The sequence below is a fragment of the Candida pseudojiufengensis genome, assembly GCF_024610245.1.
Source record: "Candida pseudojiufengensis strain CBS 10847 chromosome Unknown scaffold15, whole genome shotgun sequence".
NCBI lineage: Eukaryota > Fungi > Ascomycota > Pichiomycetes > Serinales > Debaryomycetaceae > Lodderomyces > Lodderomyces pseudojiufengensis.
Window position 1 is genome coordinate 78,727 of NW_026261535.1, and position 16,544 is coordinate 95,270.

Here is a 16,544-nt window from a genome sequence, read left to right on the forward strand (position 1 = left end):
TAACTAAAGTCCCTTATAAAATAGTGATATTAGAAGAAATACCCATCAACAGAGCTCGAAGAGCTGTTTAGTACGTGATAACTCTATTAAACCTATTGGAAAGCTTGAAGTAATAGCATGTGTCAAACGAATGGTTTGTCTTCCATGAGACGTGATCCTTAGAAAAGATATCATAGATGATTCAAGACCAACAATTGAGATTGAAAATTATTTTACCTTACTTCAAATAATTCGGAGATTTGATTAAATTGGAAATATAACCATGAGATTAATCATCTTATGGCCGAGTGTATACATGCCGTTTAATCTATTTTTCTAGAATGAGATTCATTACGTCTTTCTCGTATTACATCACTTTTTCGATCTTTGCTTTTTGATTAACAAAAAATTAATCGGATAGTGTAATTTATTACGGATCTCTGGCTCAGCCTAAAAAATAATAAATCAATTACACAAAAGCAAAGAGTATGAAACCGAATTCGAGATGTTTCAAAACTTTGACACAAAATCTGACAGCGAAGTTAAATCATAATACGAACAGATCTCTGATATATGTTTCAGAAAAGTCTATCATAGAAGATACTTCCTATTAAAAAGTTAACAGTAATCGATATCAAAAATTATTGTAGTACAAAACCAACCTAGAAGATTTAAATATACTTCTAGTTTTCTAACTTACAATCTGTAAGTTTCAAGAGTATTTTGCAGCAAAATTTTAATATTTGCAATAGTTGAGAATTCGCATTTTTTTTGTAGAAAGTGATTTTCACAGGTTGAAACAAATACAGTCGTTGCAACTATATGTCTCATGACAAAATGAGTGCAACACCTGAAATAAAGACCGTTTTGTTGCATACTTTATTGGTGTTTGTTGTAATTCTAGAGGATGCTAGCCAACTTTTGTTACTACGATTGATGCAAATCTGATCAGTGATGTTATAGTAAAGACAAAAGCAAAACGAGCATAGGTGCCTTCTCAAATATATTCTTTTACCAATACATTGATCAAAAATGATTTGTAGTGTATCAACTCTATTTTTTTCGGATAATTTGAGTAGTTACCATTTCTTTAAATTTATTATTTGATTCAATTTCAGATACATATAGAAATCTTGATAATTGTTTTCACATGACATATAAGCCTGGATTGACTAAAGCGGCGATAAAATCAAGACCAATGTGGCAATTTTGTAGTCTGTTTGAAAAGTTCGGTGATACTGTCTTCGGAATTATAATATCGGAAGAAAGAAAAAAAGTCATAATGAACAATAGAGAATGAGAACTACAGTCAAAAGTCCTAAATTGTACATTCTACTTAAGCCGTTAACCCATCTCAACTGTTCTAGAACATATAGGTTGATTTTTTCATGATTAGACCATAAGCTTACAACTATTAAAGATGAGTATACTCGATTAGTTTAGAAGCTTAGAAGGACCTTTTTGCAGGTATTTTTGAAAGATTAAACTCTTATCAATTCGACAAAATTAAAGCAGAAACTTACTTTTTAGTCCAAATATCATCGATACATAGGTAATTGTGATCACTATTTTGATGAGAAAACAAATATGACGAAACATCTTTTTTAGAAATCAAAATTTGTCATCAATTATAGAGACACTTAGTTCTTACACAGAACAGCAAGGATAAATTTACCTTGTTTCAGCCGTATCTGAGTTTGAGTCAATAGGTTTACATAAATAAAATTGCGACTTAACAAAAATTTATTGTCATTTTATCAATTTATTTCTTTTATTTTCTTTTCGGATAAAATCAATAAAAATAGAAGCAACTTTATTTTGATTAAAGAAAAGCATTGCATACGTTCATTCAATGTAAAAGAACGTGCCGAATGTTATTTAATTGTTACAATTGAAAATCAACTATGTCATGGAGTTTTTGGGAAACTACCTATTTCAAATTAAAAGTTATAGATTCATATAAATCATTGAATTTTTTAGGCTAAAGAATCTTATGGTATACATATTTTTTCGGCTATTGTCTTTTTTTTTTATATTTTTTTTTTACAATAATCTATATTAGTTTTGTGTCATATTTCATAAATCCGCACTTCTTTCAAGCTTAAATGATTTATTAAAAATGGATACGATGATGAACTTAACATTTTTATCAATTAAAACTAACTATACATGTCTTGTAATCAATATAATTGTAGATACATCAGTCGACTTTTGGGTAATTAAAATTTTGTTCATGAATCAATTTCATGATTTGAAAGGATGGAAATGATAATATTTTTTTCACTAAGAATCTTAAAAATTACGGGGTTAAAAATTTATTTTTTTAATTTGTAAATGAATAAAAAATAATTAAAATAAATGTGAAACCAGAATCGAGTTCTTTTGGCCAAAAAGACAGTCCATTTAGCAGGAAGTGAATAGAAACGGTTAACACATAGAACTACACACCTGATAAAATTGTGTTTTTTTTTTGTCTAATAAATTTTATTTATGTAACCACCTTAATTATATTTTGTTTCATCCTAATAAATAAATATAGAATTAGATTATCCGATATCCGTATAAAATTAAATAAAAAAAACAACCTAAATATATATTTCAAGACTTTTTCATCAAATTTCATTTCAATAACTTTTTTTCAATATTTATTTTGATCATCAATTATCACCAAGTCTTTTTTCATATATTTTCATCATATCATATACATATATATAACTAAATATTAACAGTTTTTTTTTTTATTTTTTCGGTTTTGATTCACCAAGTGCTTTTAATTATCATTTACTCGATTAATTGCTTAATTTCATAAATCAAATAGAAATCAGTTTACAAACTCAAATATTCAAAATAAAATGTCATTCTCAATTTCGGGATCTAAAGAAGATTCCGATAATAGATTGGAAAATCAAAAAACAAATTCTTCATCAGATTTACATTCAATAGATGATTATCATGGTATAGATGAAAAAAGTGTTCGTAATTTGGCAAGAACTTTTACAAATAGTTCAAATAATGATGTTAATTCAGCTTCAGAATTACATAAATATTTAACAAATATGTCAACTGTACCTGGTGTTAATCCAGTTTCAGAAACTCCAGATGAAAGATTAGATCCAAATTCTGATAATTTTGAAGCTAAATATTGGGTTAAAAATATTAGAAAATTATTTGATTCAAATAGAGATTATTATAAACCTTCAAAATTAGGTGTTGCTTATAGAGATTTAAGAGTTTATGGTGTTGCAAATGATACTGATTATCAACCAACTGTTACAAATGCATTATGGAAATTAGCTTCTGAAGGTATTCGAATGATTAGTAAAGAAGATCAATCAAAACAATTCAACATTTTAAAACATATGGATGCTATAATGAGACCTGGTGAAGTAACAGTTGTATTAGGTAGACCTGGTGCTGGTTGTTCAACATTATTAAAAACTATAGCTGTAAATACTTATGGTTTTCATATTGCTAAAGAATCTAAAATTACTTATGATGGTTTAACTCAAAAAGATATAGAAAAACATTTTAGAGGTGATGTTATATATTCAGCAGAAACTGATGTTCATTTTCCTCATTTATCAGTTGGTGATACATTAGATTTTGCAGCAAGATTAAGGACTCCACAAAATAGAGGTGAACATGTTGATAGAGAAGAATATGCAAAACATTTAGCAAGTGTTTATATGGCTATGTATGGTTTATCACATACAAGAAATACTAATGTTGGTAATGATTTCATTAGAGGAGTTTCAGGTGGTGAAAGAAAAAGAGTTTCAATTGCAGAAGCATCATTAAATGGAGCAAATATTCAATGTTGGGATAATGCAACAAGAGGTTTAGATTCAGCTACTGCATTAGAATTTATAAGAGCTTTAAAAACTTCAGCTACAGTTTTAGATACAACTCCATTAATTGCTATATATCAATGTTCACAAGATGCTTATGATTTATTTGATAAAGTAGTTGTATTATATGAAGGTTATCAAATCTTTTTTGGTGATTCAAAACATGCTAAAGAATATTTTTTAAATCAAGGTTGGGAATGTCCTCAAAGACAAACTACAGCAGATTTTTTAACTTCATTAACTAATCCAGCAGAAAGACAACCACGTCCAGGATTTGAAAACTCAGTACCAAGAACTCCAGAAGAATTTGAAGCTCGTTGGAAAAATTCACCAGAATATGCTGCATTAATTCAAGAAATAGATCAACATTTTATTGATTGTGAATCATTAGATACTAAACAACAATATCATGAATCTCATAAAGCAAGACAATCAAACCATCTTAATTCTGGATCCCCATATACTGTTTCATTCAATATGCAAGTTAAATATATTATGCATAGAAATTGGTTAAGAATGAAAGGAGATCCTTCAATTACAATTTTTTCAATTTTTGGTCAATTAGTAATGGGTTTAATTTTATCATCAGTTTTTTATAATTTACCTCCAAATACAAATTCATTCTATTTTAGAGGTGCAGGTATGTTTTTTGCTGTTTTATTCAATGCATTTGCTTCATTATTAGAAATTATGTCACTTTTTGAAGCTAGACCAATTGTTGAAAAACATAAGAAATATGCACTTTATCGACCATCAGCTGATGCTTTAGCTAGTATTGTTAGTGAATTACCAGTTAAATTGTTAATGTCAATGTCATTTAATTTTGTATTTTATTTTATGGTTAATTTTAGAAGAAATCCAGGTAGATTTTTCTTTTATTGGTTAATGTGTATTTGGTGTACATTAGTTATGTCACATTTATTTAGATCAATTGGTGCTGTGTCAACTTCTATTGCTGGTGCAATGACTCCTGCAACTGTATTGTTATTGGCTATGGTTATTTATACTGGTTTTGTCATTCCTACTCCTTTAATGTTGGGATGGTCAAGATGGATAAATTATATAAATCCTGTTGGTTATGTTTTTGAATCATTGATGTTAAATGAATTTCATGGAAGAGAATTTGAATGTCTAGAAAACAATTTTATTCCATCTGGTCCAAATTTTAGTCAATATCCAATTGGAAATAAAGTTTGTGCAACTGTTGGTGCTAGACCAGGTAATAGATTTGTTAATGGTACAGATTATTTAAAAGAATCTTATAATTATGTTAATGGTCATAAATGGAGAAATTTAGGTATTACAATTGGTTTTGCTGTTTTCTTTTTAGTTATTTATGTTGCACTTACAGAATTCAATAAAGGAGCTATGCAAAAAGGTGAAATTGTTTTATTTTTAAAAGGTTCATTAAAGAAACATAAGAAACAGATGCAAGCTAAAGCTCATGATTCAGAATATGGTGGAATGCCAAATGAAAAAGTATCAATCGAAGCTGCTACTGAAGCTAGAAAGTTTGAAAATAGTTCAGAATCAGGATCAGTTTCTTCAACACCATTACCAGAAAACAAAGAAATATTTTTTTGGAGAGATCTTACATATCAAGTTAAAATTAAAAAGGAAGATCGTGTTATTTTAAATCATGTTGATGGATGGGTTAAACCAGGTCAAATTACAGCTTTAATGGGTGCATCCGGAGCAGGTAAAACTACATTATTGAATTGTTTATCAGAACGTGTTACTACTGGTACTATTACAGATGGTGTTAGATTGGTTAATGGTCATCCATTAGATTCTTCATTTCAAAGATCAATTGGTTATGTTCAACAACAAGATTTACATTTACCAACTTCAACTGTTAGAGAAGCTTTACAATTTTCAGCATATTTAAGACAACCAAGACATGTGTCAAAAAAGGAAAAAGATGATTATGTTGATTATATAATTGATTTATTGGAAATGACATTATATGCAGATGCTTTAGTTGGTGTTGCTGGTGAAGGATTAAATGTTGAACAAAGAAAAAGATTAACTATTGGTGTTGAATTAGTTGCTAAACCTAAATTATTATTATTTTTGGATGAACCAACATCTGGTTTAGATTCTCAAACAGCATGGTCAATTTGTAAATTAATGAGAAAATTAGCAGATCATGGTCAAGCTATTTTATGTACTATTCATCAACCTTCAGCATTATTATTAAAAGAATTTGATAGATTATTATTTTTACAAAAAGGTGGTAAAACTGTATATTTTGGGGATTTAGGTGAAAATTGTCAAACACTTATTAATTATTTTGAAAGTGAAGGTGCTGATCCTTGTCCAGCTAATGCTAATCCTGCTGAATGGATGTTGGAAGTTGTTGGAGCTGCTCCAGGTTCTCATGCTAAACAAGATTATTTTGAAGTGTGGAGAAATTCAAAAGCTTTTCAAGATGTTCAAGCTGAATTAAATAGAATGGAAACCGATTTATCTAAATTGCCAAGAGATGAAGATCCAGATTCAAAATTAAAATATGCTGCACCATTATGGAAACAATATTTATTAGTTAGTTGGAGAACAATTGTTCAAGATTGGAGATCACCAGGTTATATTTATGCTAAATTATTTTTAGTTGTTTCATCATCAATATTCAACGGATTTTCATTTTTTAAAGCAAAGAATTCTCAACAAGGTTTACAAAATCAAATGTTTTCAATTTTCATGTTTTTCATTCCATTCAATACTTTGGTTCAACAAATGTTACCTTACTTCTGTAGACAAAGAGATGTTTATGAAGTTAGAGAAGCTCCTTCAAGAACATTTAGTTGGTTTGCATTTATAACTGGTCAAATAACTTCAGAAATTCCTTATCAAATTTTTGTTGGTACTGTTGCATTCTTTTGTTGGTATTATCCATTAGGTTTATATAGAAATGCAGAACCAACAGATTCTGTTAATCAAAGAGGTGTTTTGATGTGGATGTTTATAACTTCATTTTTTGTTTATACTTCAACTATGGGTCAATTATGTCAATCATTTACAGAATTACCAGATAACGCTGCTAATTTAGCTACATTATTATTTACAATGTGTTTGAATTTCTGTGGTGTGTTAGTTCCAGGTCCAGAATTACCAGGATTTTGGATTTTTATGTATCGTGCTAACCCATTTACTTATTTGATTCAAGGTATATTAGCAACAGGATTGGCTCATACTAGGGTTGTTTGTAATGATGCTGAATGGCTTAAGATTCAACCACCTTCAGGAATTAGTTGTAGTCAATATTTAGATGCTTTTGCTAGTGCAGCTGGTGGACAAGCTGAAGTAAGGAATGGACAATGTAGTTATTGTGCAATGACTTCAACAGATACATTTTTAAATTCAATTAATGCAAGATATAGTGAAAGATGGAGAAACTTTGGTTTAGTTGTTTCATTCATAGCTATTAATATTGTTTTAACAACATTTTTATATTGGTTAGCAAGAGTTCCAAAAGGTAATAGAGAGAAAAAACATAAAAAATAAATAGTCAGTTAGTGTTTAGAGTTATATATTTAAATTTTAATAAAGAGTCAAATATAATGTAATTTAGCAATGGTTTTTTGTAATTTTCTATTTTCTTTCTACAAAATTATTTCGGGTCCTGCCTCGGTATCATATAATATTTGAACGATAAAATCTAGACCAAATTATTAAATTTTACGGAAATAATATTTTATTCCCGTTGTTTAACATTGGATTTACTACAAGCCGCACTTTAAACAACTCGCTAATAACTAAAACACAAGAATTCTCATTTAGATTTAATAATAAGAATGATCTAAAATCTATGACTAAACTTTTCATATTTGTATCATCAAGATGTCAAACATAGATATCTGATACTTTCTTGATGCAATTTCATAGTTCGATTACCTGAATATTAATCTTAATGTCAGAATCTAAAATTCGAAAAAGGAATAAACCAACAGTTGTTTGCAGTAATTGTAAAAGGAAGAAAATCAAATGTGATAGAAAAACGCCTTGTACATCATGTGTCAGACTTAACCTTGGATACTCATGTTTGTATGAAGTTAGTGGAAAGAAAAGTTCTAGTAATTTGGAATCACAAGCATTAAAAACCAAAGAATTGGAAACAATGAAAAATAGGATTAAAGAGTTGGAGGAACTTCTCAAAATCAGCCAGTCAGTCCCATCAAGTTCCAAAAAGAAAAGTATTAAACCAGAAGTTAGGGATCCAATACTACCACCGAAAGACTCAAATTGGCCCAATCCCTTAAACGATGATGATGAAGTTTTAAATTTTTATACTGGTTACACAGCATTACATATTAAAGGAAACATACGACGTATTAATTTTGGACCTTTATCATGGTTTGCATTATTGAAAAGAGACCCTGCTTTAAGTCTTGTATGGAAGTTTTTTATAAGCAAAGGTTATTTTAATTTCATGACTGTTGGGAATCAACCTTTAACAGCTGAAAATTTTAGATTATTGAATTCATCTGTTCCTGCTGAAGGTATTTCAATAAACATGGATAAATTTTTTAGAAGAAAATTATTAGAACTTGAAGGATTTGATGAAATAGCTCCTTATAAATCTTTAGAAAAATATGAATTAAAATTAAATGGGTCTACAAATGGAATGATGCCAATTAATGAATCGAAAATGACATTTACTCAAATAAGTCTTGCAAAGACAATATTTGATGGAAGAGTTAACCCAGAATTACAATTAATTGAAAAAATTAAAAAGATTTTACCTGCAAAGAAAGTATTTTGGATGTTGATTGATTTATTTTTTCAAAAAGTATACCCTTTTTTCCCTTTCATAGACGAAGAAAGATTTAAGAAAGATATTCAAAAAATAGTTGGGACAATTAATTATGAATATCAACCTTTTGTTGATGTTAAAATTAGTAAGAAATTGGATTTAGCAAGTATAGCTATATGTTTCATTATTTTAAGAATGACATATTTATCACTTTATTCAAATAGAGATTGTATTAATCACGATATAATGTCATCAGTTGAAGATTCAGATACTAAATTTTTATTTTTGAATCCAATAAATGCATCTTGTATTGATGTTGCAAATTCATGTATTCAATGTTTTCAATTTACAAGAAAATCAAATTTAACCGTTTTTCAAGCAATTTTATTTATGAGAATTTATAGAAATAATGCTCCTGAAGAAGAAGATTATATAAGTGGAGGTGATTCACAAACTGCAACTGCGTTGCTAGTACAAATGGCTTATTCATTAGGATTAAATCGAGAACCAACGAATCTTGACCTTCCAAAGGATGAAAAAACAAATCATTTAGGACGTAAGATATGGGCTTATCTACTTCGTCAAGATATATTACATTGTGCTTCAATTGGAAATCCAACTTCAATACATTCACAACATTTTGATGCTAAAAGACCATACATGACTGAACAAAATAGTAACATAAAAGATCTTGAATTGGAAAGAGCAGCAGTTGAGACTTTTACATATTTAGATTCAGAACTACATTTATTACGTAGACTAATAGGATATTCATTAGATATGAAAGATGGTGTGAAAATGAAAACAATTACTAAAGATTTACATGAATTTGAACTGATTTTGGATGCAAGATTTAATGTTATGAATAATTCTGATTTGAAAGAAGAAATAACCATGTCAAAACATAATAGACCGGAAATAGGTAGATTCACATATTTGGTGAAATTTAAGATTTTTTTTGCTATGAAAACTGCGATAACTTCATTTTATATACATATTTATTTGCATTATGAGAAGTTGATGGATACAGAATTAACATTTTATTACCTACTCAAAATTCTTTTAATCGTCACCAATGACATCATGCCATACTTAGGTGATGCAATAACTGGGTATTTAAGTTCTGTTGGATTCACTTTAAATCACAATCTTCAATTGTCAATGCATAAATGTAATGAATTTATCATGTCATGTTTGGTTAGAATCAATTTTCGGATTCATTCATTTACAACAAATCCTGAACATAAAATAAAGCTTACAAATGATGAAAATTATAGAACTTACTTTGAGAAATTAAATAGTATTGGACAAAATTTAACCCATGCTGAAAGCCTAATACGAAAATTAATGCAAAGGATGAGCTCCAGATATTATTCAGCTTGGAGAGCTTATAAAGCTCATTCAGAATTACTAAGAACTATTGCAGACCCAGAATTTGTGGCAAAATCAAGTAGTGGTATGAAAAGAATAAAATGTTTTCAATTTACCCCTGATCAATTGGATGAGTTTGATTTGATTGTTTCGAAATTAAAACATTTTGTAGCAAATATAGTACATTATACTGATTCAAAAGATAAACCTACTCCTGATTTTTCAATAATTACAGATTTGAATGATATTAAAGAGTATACAAGTGAAGATCCACAAAATGAATGGAAAGTTGAAACTATGCCTAATGAGAATCAAGTAACAACAACCAACAATTTCAATCAAATTGAAAATACAAAACCCAGTAGTGACATAATAGATCAAATGTGGTTACTGTTAGTAGCAATGAAAAACGATATGAGTAATAACATGGAAAATTCAAATTTTCAGAATATGTTTGGTGAATCTGAGTGTCTTGTTCAAGAACCAGTATGTACCAAAACTAGCGAACAAAACATTACACCAGTCAATAGAGAAGATCAAGTTCTGCCTACATTGGATCCTCTTCCTACTGAAATGTATGCTAATCCATATTTTGATCTAGCTGGTTTTTGTCAATTTTAAACATATTTCTGATCATTAATTCATTATTATACACATTATATTCACAGTATTATTTTTTAGCATATGAGAATATTGTATTATCACCAAAATTTTGTTTTAAATTAGATAGATCAACACTTTGTAGACAATTTGTAGCCAATTCTTCATTTTCAAATTCAATAAATGATAGATTTCTAGGCTTAATATATCTTACAATCTCAATTCCAGCATAATCTCCGAAATAATTTTCAATTGTAGTTTTATTTATGTTTAATGTCTCATTAATATTTTGTAAAAGCAAAACATGATTTGGTGGTAAGTTTTGCCAACTTTTCAAATTTGCTGAAGCTGATTCTTTACTTGAAGTTGAATTCTTCTTATTTGTTTTCTTTTTGATTGATTTTGATTTTGACTCATTTAATTTTTTTTGTATTTTATGTTCTCTTCTTACTTGACGTCTAGCATTGAATTCATTTTTGTCAGTAAGGTAAACATCATCACTGTTAGACTTAGCAAACTCAATGTTAATATTTTTGTCAAACAACGGTTTTTGATTTAATTCCTTGACTGCTTTGGATGCATCTTCAACGTTATCAAATGTTACAAAAGCTTGTCCTTTTAATTTTAATGATTTTTGTAGTAGAATTCTTTTGGGGTTATAATTTTGAAGCAAAAGTTGTAAAGATGATCGTAGTTTATTTAGTGAGACTTTCTCATTGATATTATTTATATAAATCGTTTGTCTTGGCGTGGATAACATCGTTTTTAATCTCGTATCTGTTTGTTTGTAAAATGATATTTTCATAGTAACCTTAGACTATGTTTCAGCATTTTGAATTCTTTGATTGTCATAACTTTCAGTGTCAGAAAATTTGAAAATAAAGCAAGACATGCGGCACTCTCTAAATTTTGCCTAGTTTGTGTGGTATAATTGACGCGCAAAATTAAGCCAATGAAAACAAAGTAATTTGTAAGCATAAGCTACACAAGAAAATTCTGAAAATAACTAACCTTTCAATAATTAAACATGTTAATAGGTTGATTGTTCAGCATAAATTAAACTATTAAGTTCATTCGTTGAAGCTAATTTTGTAGAGATGGATTGCTGAAACACAGTTGAAAAATTAAGCTCTTTAATACTTTCGTTATAATTTTCTCATCAGTAAGTTGTTTCAAGTTCAAATTTGTGTGTTAATTTGTTCTTTGCGACGAAATGAAATATTTCATTAACCTTTTGATTAGCCATAATTGATAATTGAAACATTCAATTTCAATGAATCAAAACCACATAACCAATTTGATTAAATGGCAAAACGCAAATATTATATATTTTTATAATATATTAAATTAGAGATATTAATTATTATGTAATAAGTTAGTTCTAGTATTATTATAATTGTATTTTTTATTACATAAAGATAATAATATTAATACTGTAATCATTTTTTATAAATAAATAAATACTCTTCATAATAATAATAATTTAAATATCTTACTTTATATTTTAAAATAAACAACCACATTATTTAATTTTATTTGATCTTATTCTTATCAAATTGCCACCATAGGATATAGACTTTATATTATTCAATTTTTTTTCAATTTATATATAGAACTTATTTTAGTCATTCCACACCTTAGATCTTAAAAACAACCAGGCATAGACATCTCACGGTTAAAAAACACAACTTTATATTTCATTTAGTTTTGAAAAAGTCCATAAACAAGTAATATCAACTTAATAGACAGGTTTACAGGGTTACTTCACTATTTTCATACATTTAAAAATTCCATATCATATTCATTTATAAATTCATATCTCAGAAATGTCATTAGTTGCTCTAAAAAATGGAGTTACTAAAGTTTTCAACCACAATAATAAATCAGATGAAGAATTAGAAAGAGTTAATAGACTATTAGATAACAACCAAAATCCCTATGGCTCAACGGATAATAATGGAAATCAAGACGACAGAGCATCAGCAATAGCAAGAGAAGAAGCTGTACTTCATGCAGCTGCTTCAATTGCATCATCATCCGAAAATAAAGAAGAAGAAGAATTTAATTCAAACGTATTGACAAATTTTTTTAATAGATTTGATCCAAGAGTAATGTCAGATATAATAATTGGATTAAGTGATGGATTAACTGTTCCATTTGCATTAACTGCAGGATTATCATCTTTAGGTGATTCAAAATTAGTTATAACAGGTGGTATGGCAGAATTAGTATCAGGAGCAATATCGATGGGATTAGGTGGTTATTTAGCAGCAAAATCAGAATCAGAATATTATCATTCACAAGTTAAAAAGGAAAAATTAGAATTTTTTAAAAAACCAGAATCAATAAATCAAGATGCTGCTGAAATAATGTTTGAATTAGGAGCAAGTGATACAACAATAATAAGTTTTTTAAAAGATTTAGATTCAAAACCTAAAAATTTAATAGATTTTGTTATAAGATTTGGAAAAGGATTAGAAGAACCTGCTGAAGGTAGAGAATTTACTTCTGCTTTAACTATTGGATTATCATATTTCTTTGGTGGATTTGTACCATTATTACCATATTTTTTCACACATGTTGTTAAAACTGGTCTATTAGTATCAGTTATTGTTATGTTAATTACATTATTTATATTTGGATTCATAAAAACTTCAATATCTTTAGGTGATGATTGTGGAAATCATAAAAAAGTTGCAGAAGGGATTCAAATGGTTGCAGTTGGTTCTGTTGCTGCGGGTGCTGCTTGGGGGCTTGTATATTTCATAGATAATTAGTATTACATTTTTTCAGTATTGAAAGTGATATTAAAACTAAGTCAAACTCCAACTCTCGGACCGTTCAATCAAGGAAACTATTTTTTCTTAGTATTGGACCCAATTCTCGATAATGTTCAAACAATAAGTTATTGAAGTGACATTTGCTCTATGAACATAGTCAGTTAGACCAAGTGCAACGATTTGAAAGTTTAAGAAAGTTACAATCAAAATTAGCGATTTTTTTTATAGGAATCCTCAATTTTTAGAATAAAGGCTATCAACGGCAATAAGGGCTTTAAAGTTAAGCCGAATCAGTCAACAATAGTAAGTAATTGAGAAAAACTTAACTTTTGAAATAAAGTATACGAACCATTTAGATATGAAGGGAAATTATAATAAAACGTGAAACATCACCCCTTAATTAATTATTGAATAGCTAAGAGTATTTCTCTCAACGTTCAAATTTATTAAAAAATAAACTTTTTGACGGACTTAAGTATCCAAACCGTAAAGATTGAAACGAAAAAGGAAGTGACTTAAAACTTTTGGGTAAATGAAACAATAAGTTTTCAAAATCTTCAATCTGTGATGCTAAAAAAGGTAACTCATATATATTTTTTAGTTTATATAAAAATTTCTCTGAATGGCATTTTAATAATATTATATTGAATATCAATCAACATATATCGAAGTAAAAGCATATGTAAATTTCATGATATGTAAATCCTCAAGGATATTAAGAAAACAAACATCCTCTTGATCGTATATTCTGAATTTTTCACAAATTTGATCTGTTTTACATAAATTCTCGTGCGGATGGGATGAGAATGGCACGGATGGGGATGTCTGCTAGGTCGACAGTTTTATTTTTGTGTTACTTAAACTTGGGCTTTTTTGAGAGCATCCCTCTTGATCTGATTTTTTTAGCAGGTTCAGATCTAACACAAAAACCTTAATTTAGTTTCGTATTAGATCTTCGGCTGCAACTTGGTATTTTTAAGCTTTCGTCTAATACGATATAATTTTGATGAGGTTCAACATCTAAATATGAAATGTAAGAGATCTGGAAGGGCCCTCTTTTCTTGTTTAAATTGATGAAAAATCCATGTAACGTAGGGGTGGTCTTCAAGTACATAAAGCTTAAGCGAACCAAATTATCTCATTTAATTGATTGTACCAATTTTGTATCATCATCGTCATCTAAATTTAGCGATATGATTTGTGATTGAGATTTCACAATTCGTCAAATATAAAACACAACCCAGAAATAATAAACGTAAATGCTTAATGAGTTAAATTGAATAAGAATAACCAAAAAGCTATAAGAACTTAAGAAGAAAATACTTGTCTAGTATCTGAAATAACCTATAATGTCATCATCATTGATCTACATTAAAAGTCTAAACAAGTTAATTAATTATGTAATAATATGCAATTACTTGCCACAACGTTACAAAATTTCAGTTTTTTTCAATCTTCAAATGTTATTGATGTTCATCAAAATGAAAAATTTTGAATGCCCGCAATTATTTGCCTACAGACTCTCATATCGTTCATGATGTATTCCGTTTTACTTACTGATCTTAACGGATCGATATCAAGTCTAGCTCTACTTTCAATTTTCAATTTTGAACGATCGTGGAATTTAGATCAAATATTCTAGTATATGATAACGCTTTTTCATTTGGTTTGAAAAAAGTTTATTACCCTCTACCTTAAAGCTTACCGAGATATTTTTCAGACAAGTCAATTTGATAATTACATCAAGAACGGATGTATTTTATTTTCCGAAATTGTGAATTTCAAATTTTCTGTGATAAAGTTTTTTTTTGTGTCACCGATACGTTTGAGCTTGAATCATTCAAAATTTGATATTTCAGGAATAACCATTCGAGATTTAGACTGAAATAACGTAATCTTCTTAATCAATGCCGTATCAAAGTAAACTTTAATTTCAAACTTAGAAACGATAGTAAAAAAAGTTATATGTGATTGGAATGTTTTAGTACCAGATTTATTTGCCGAAATCTCAGATCTAAAGTTTCAAGATACGAACATTTGATTTTTAAGGTACAACTCATAAATTAATTTTTTTTTTTTTTTCAAAATTTCATGTTTAAAGTACATACTCAAAATTATATCAGTATCTAAGAAATGATGATCAATTGTAGATGAAAAAAGAAATAAAAGAGGTCTCGGAAGAATTATATAAAAGTTTATCAAAGTATAGATAATGCTTTGTGTCAATTTCATCAAGGTCTTGTGAATTGTAAGACAGATTTGGATTTTGATTCCCTTCGATTCGACTCGCTAAAACGCTGGAGTTAAGCAATTCAAGTTCAAGCGAGTAATTCATTCTTATCTTTTACTGTATACTCTGTATTTAATGTTTTACTATATACTTAGAAAACCATTGCTTATTCAAATCTATGAAATTCTTTTACAAAATAAACTATTTTAAAGTCAAATCGTAATTGAATCCTTTATAGAGTGAATATGGTATAAACAGAAACAATGTGAATGATTATCAAATTTTGAACAAATCTGCTCGTTTATTGAAGTTACATCACTGATTTGACATAAATGCAAATTTAAGATATTAGGTTATAATTTTAAAATAAAAGTTTGTTCCTGTTTGCCTTGAAATATTATATAAGGTACAGTTTCTTATTATGGTAAAAATGAAAACACTTGTGATAGTTTTTGTTACTTTTTGATATTAGGAGAATTTTTAAATGATTGGGATATCTTTTGCTTTCTAGTCCATCCCCCACTATTAAAAGAAGTCATTAAAATTGATTATCCAGCATACAATGGCTCTATTGGTGGAGATAACATGCTTACAGCTGTAAAACCTAGACATTGAAGAAAAAATCAGAGTATAATTTAAAATTGTTAAGAATTTAAGTGATGAAAAAACGTTTTAAATCAATGATTTACAAACCACAACCTCATAAATACCGTTTAAAAATAATATGTTGAATTTTGGGATCACAAAATTTAATATAAGCTAGGGCAAAAAATATGAGTAGTGACTTTGTACTTTTCAAAAATTTATTCTTTCAAAATCTTTTCTTTTTCCAATCTTATAACCTGTTCAATTAAAATTATCGAAATGTGAAAACTTGAATTATTAGTCTAATTTTTTAGACCCTTTTGAGCGCTAAATATTTGTTCAATACCCGAGAGACTAATTTCGATTTTTTCAACATATTATTTCCCCACTTGACAACT

At 28.3% G+C, this 16,544-nt stretch overlaps 4 protein-coding genes across 4 annotated transcripts; 3 read left to right on the forward strand and 1 right to left on the reverse strand. All coding sequences in view use genetic code 12, as the record gives it.

Moving 5' to 3' along the window:
* Positions 1 to 2,831: 2,831 nt before the first annotated feature.
* Positions 2,832 to 7,331, forward strand: CDR1 (ATP-binding cassette multidrug transporter; the record flags this gene model as incomplete). Its single annotated transcript, XM_051759111.1, has 1 exon — positions 2,832 to 7,331. The coding sequence occupies one exon, from the start codon at positions 2,832 to 2,834 to the stop codon at positions 7,329 to 7,331; it is 4,500 nt and encodes a 1,499-aa protein (XP_051613021.1).
* Positions 7,332 to 7,737: 406 nt separating this feature from the next.
* Positions 7,738 to 10,572, forward strand: CTA4 (oleate-activated transcription factor; the record flags this gene model as incomplete). Its single annotated transcript, XM_051759112.1, has 1 exon — positions 7,738 to 10,572. One exon carries the CDS (start codon positions 7,738 to 7,740, stop codon positions 10,570 to 10,572), a length of 2,835 nt encoding a protein of 944 aa, XP_051613022.1.
* A 49-nt stretch (positions 10,573 to 10,621) lies between these two features.
* Positions 10,622 to 11,311, reverse strand: KGF55_004232 (uncharacterized protein; the record flags this gene model as incomplete). Its single annotated transcript, XM_051759113.1, has 1 exon — positions 10,622 to 11,311. One exon carries the CDS (start codon positions 11,309 to 11,311, stop codon positions 10,622 to 10,624), a length of 690 nt encoding a protein of 229 aa, XP_051613023.1.
* A 1,066-nt stretch (positions 11,312 to 12,377) lies between these two features.
* CCC1 (Ccc1p) lies at positions 12,378 to 13,328 on the forward strand (the record flags this gene model as incomplete). Its single annotated transcript, XM_051759114.1, has 1 exon — positions 12,378 to 13,328. The coding sequence occupies one exon, from the start codon at positions 12,378 to 12,380 to the stop codon at positions 13,326 to 13,328; it is 951 nt and encodes a 316-aa protein (XP_051613024.1).
* Positions 13,329 to 16,544: the final 3,216 nt, after the last annotated feature.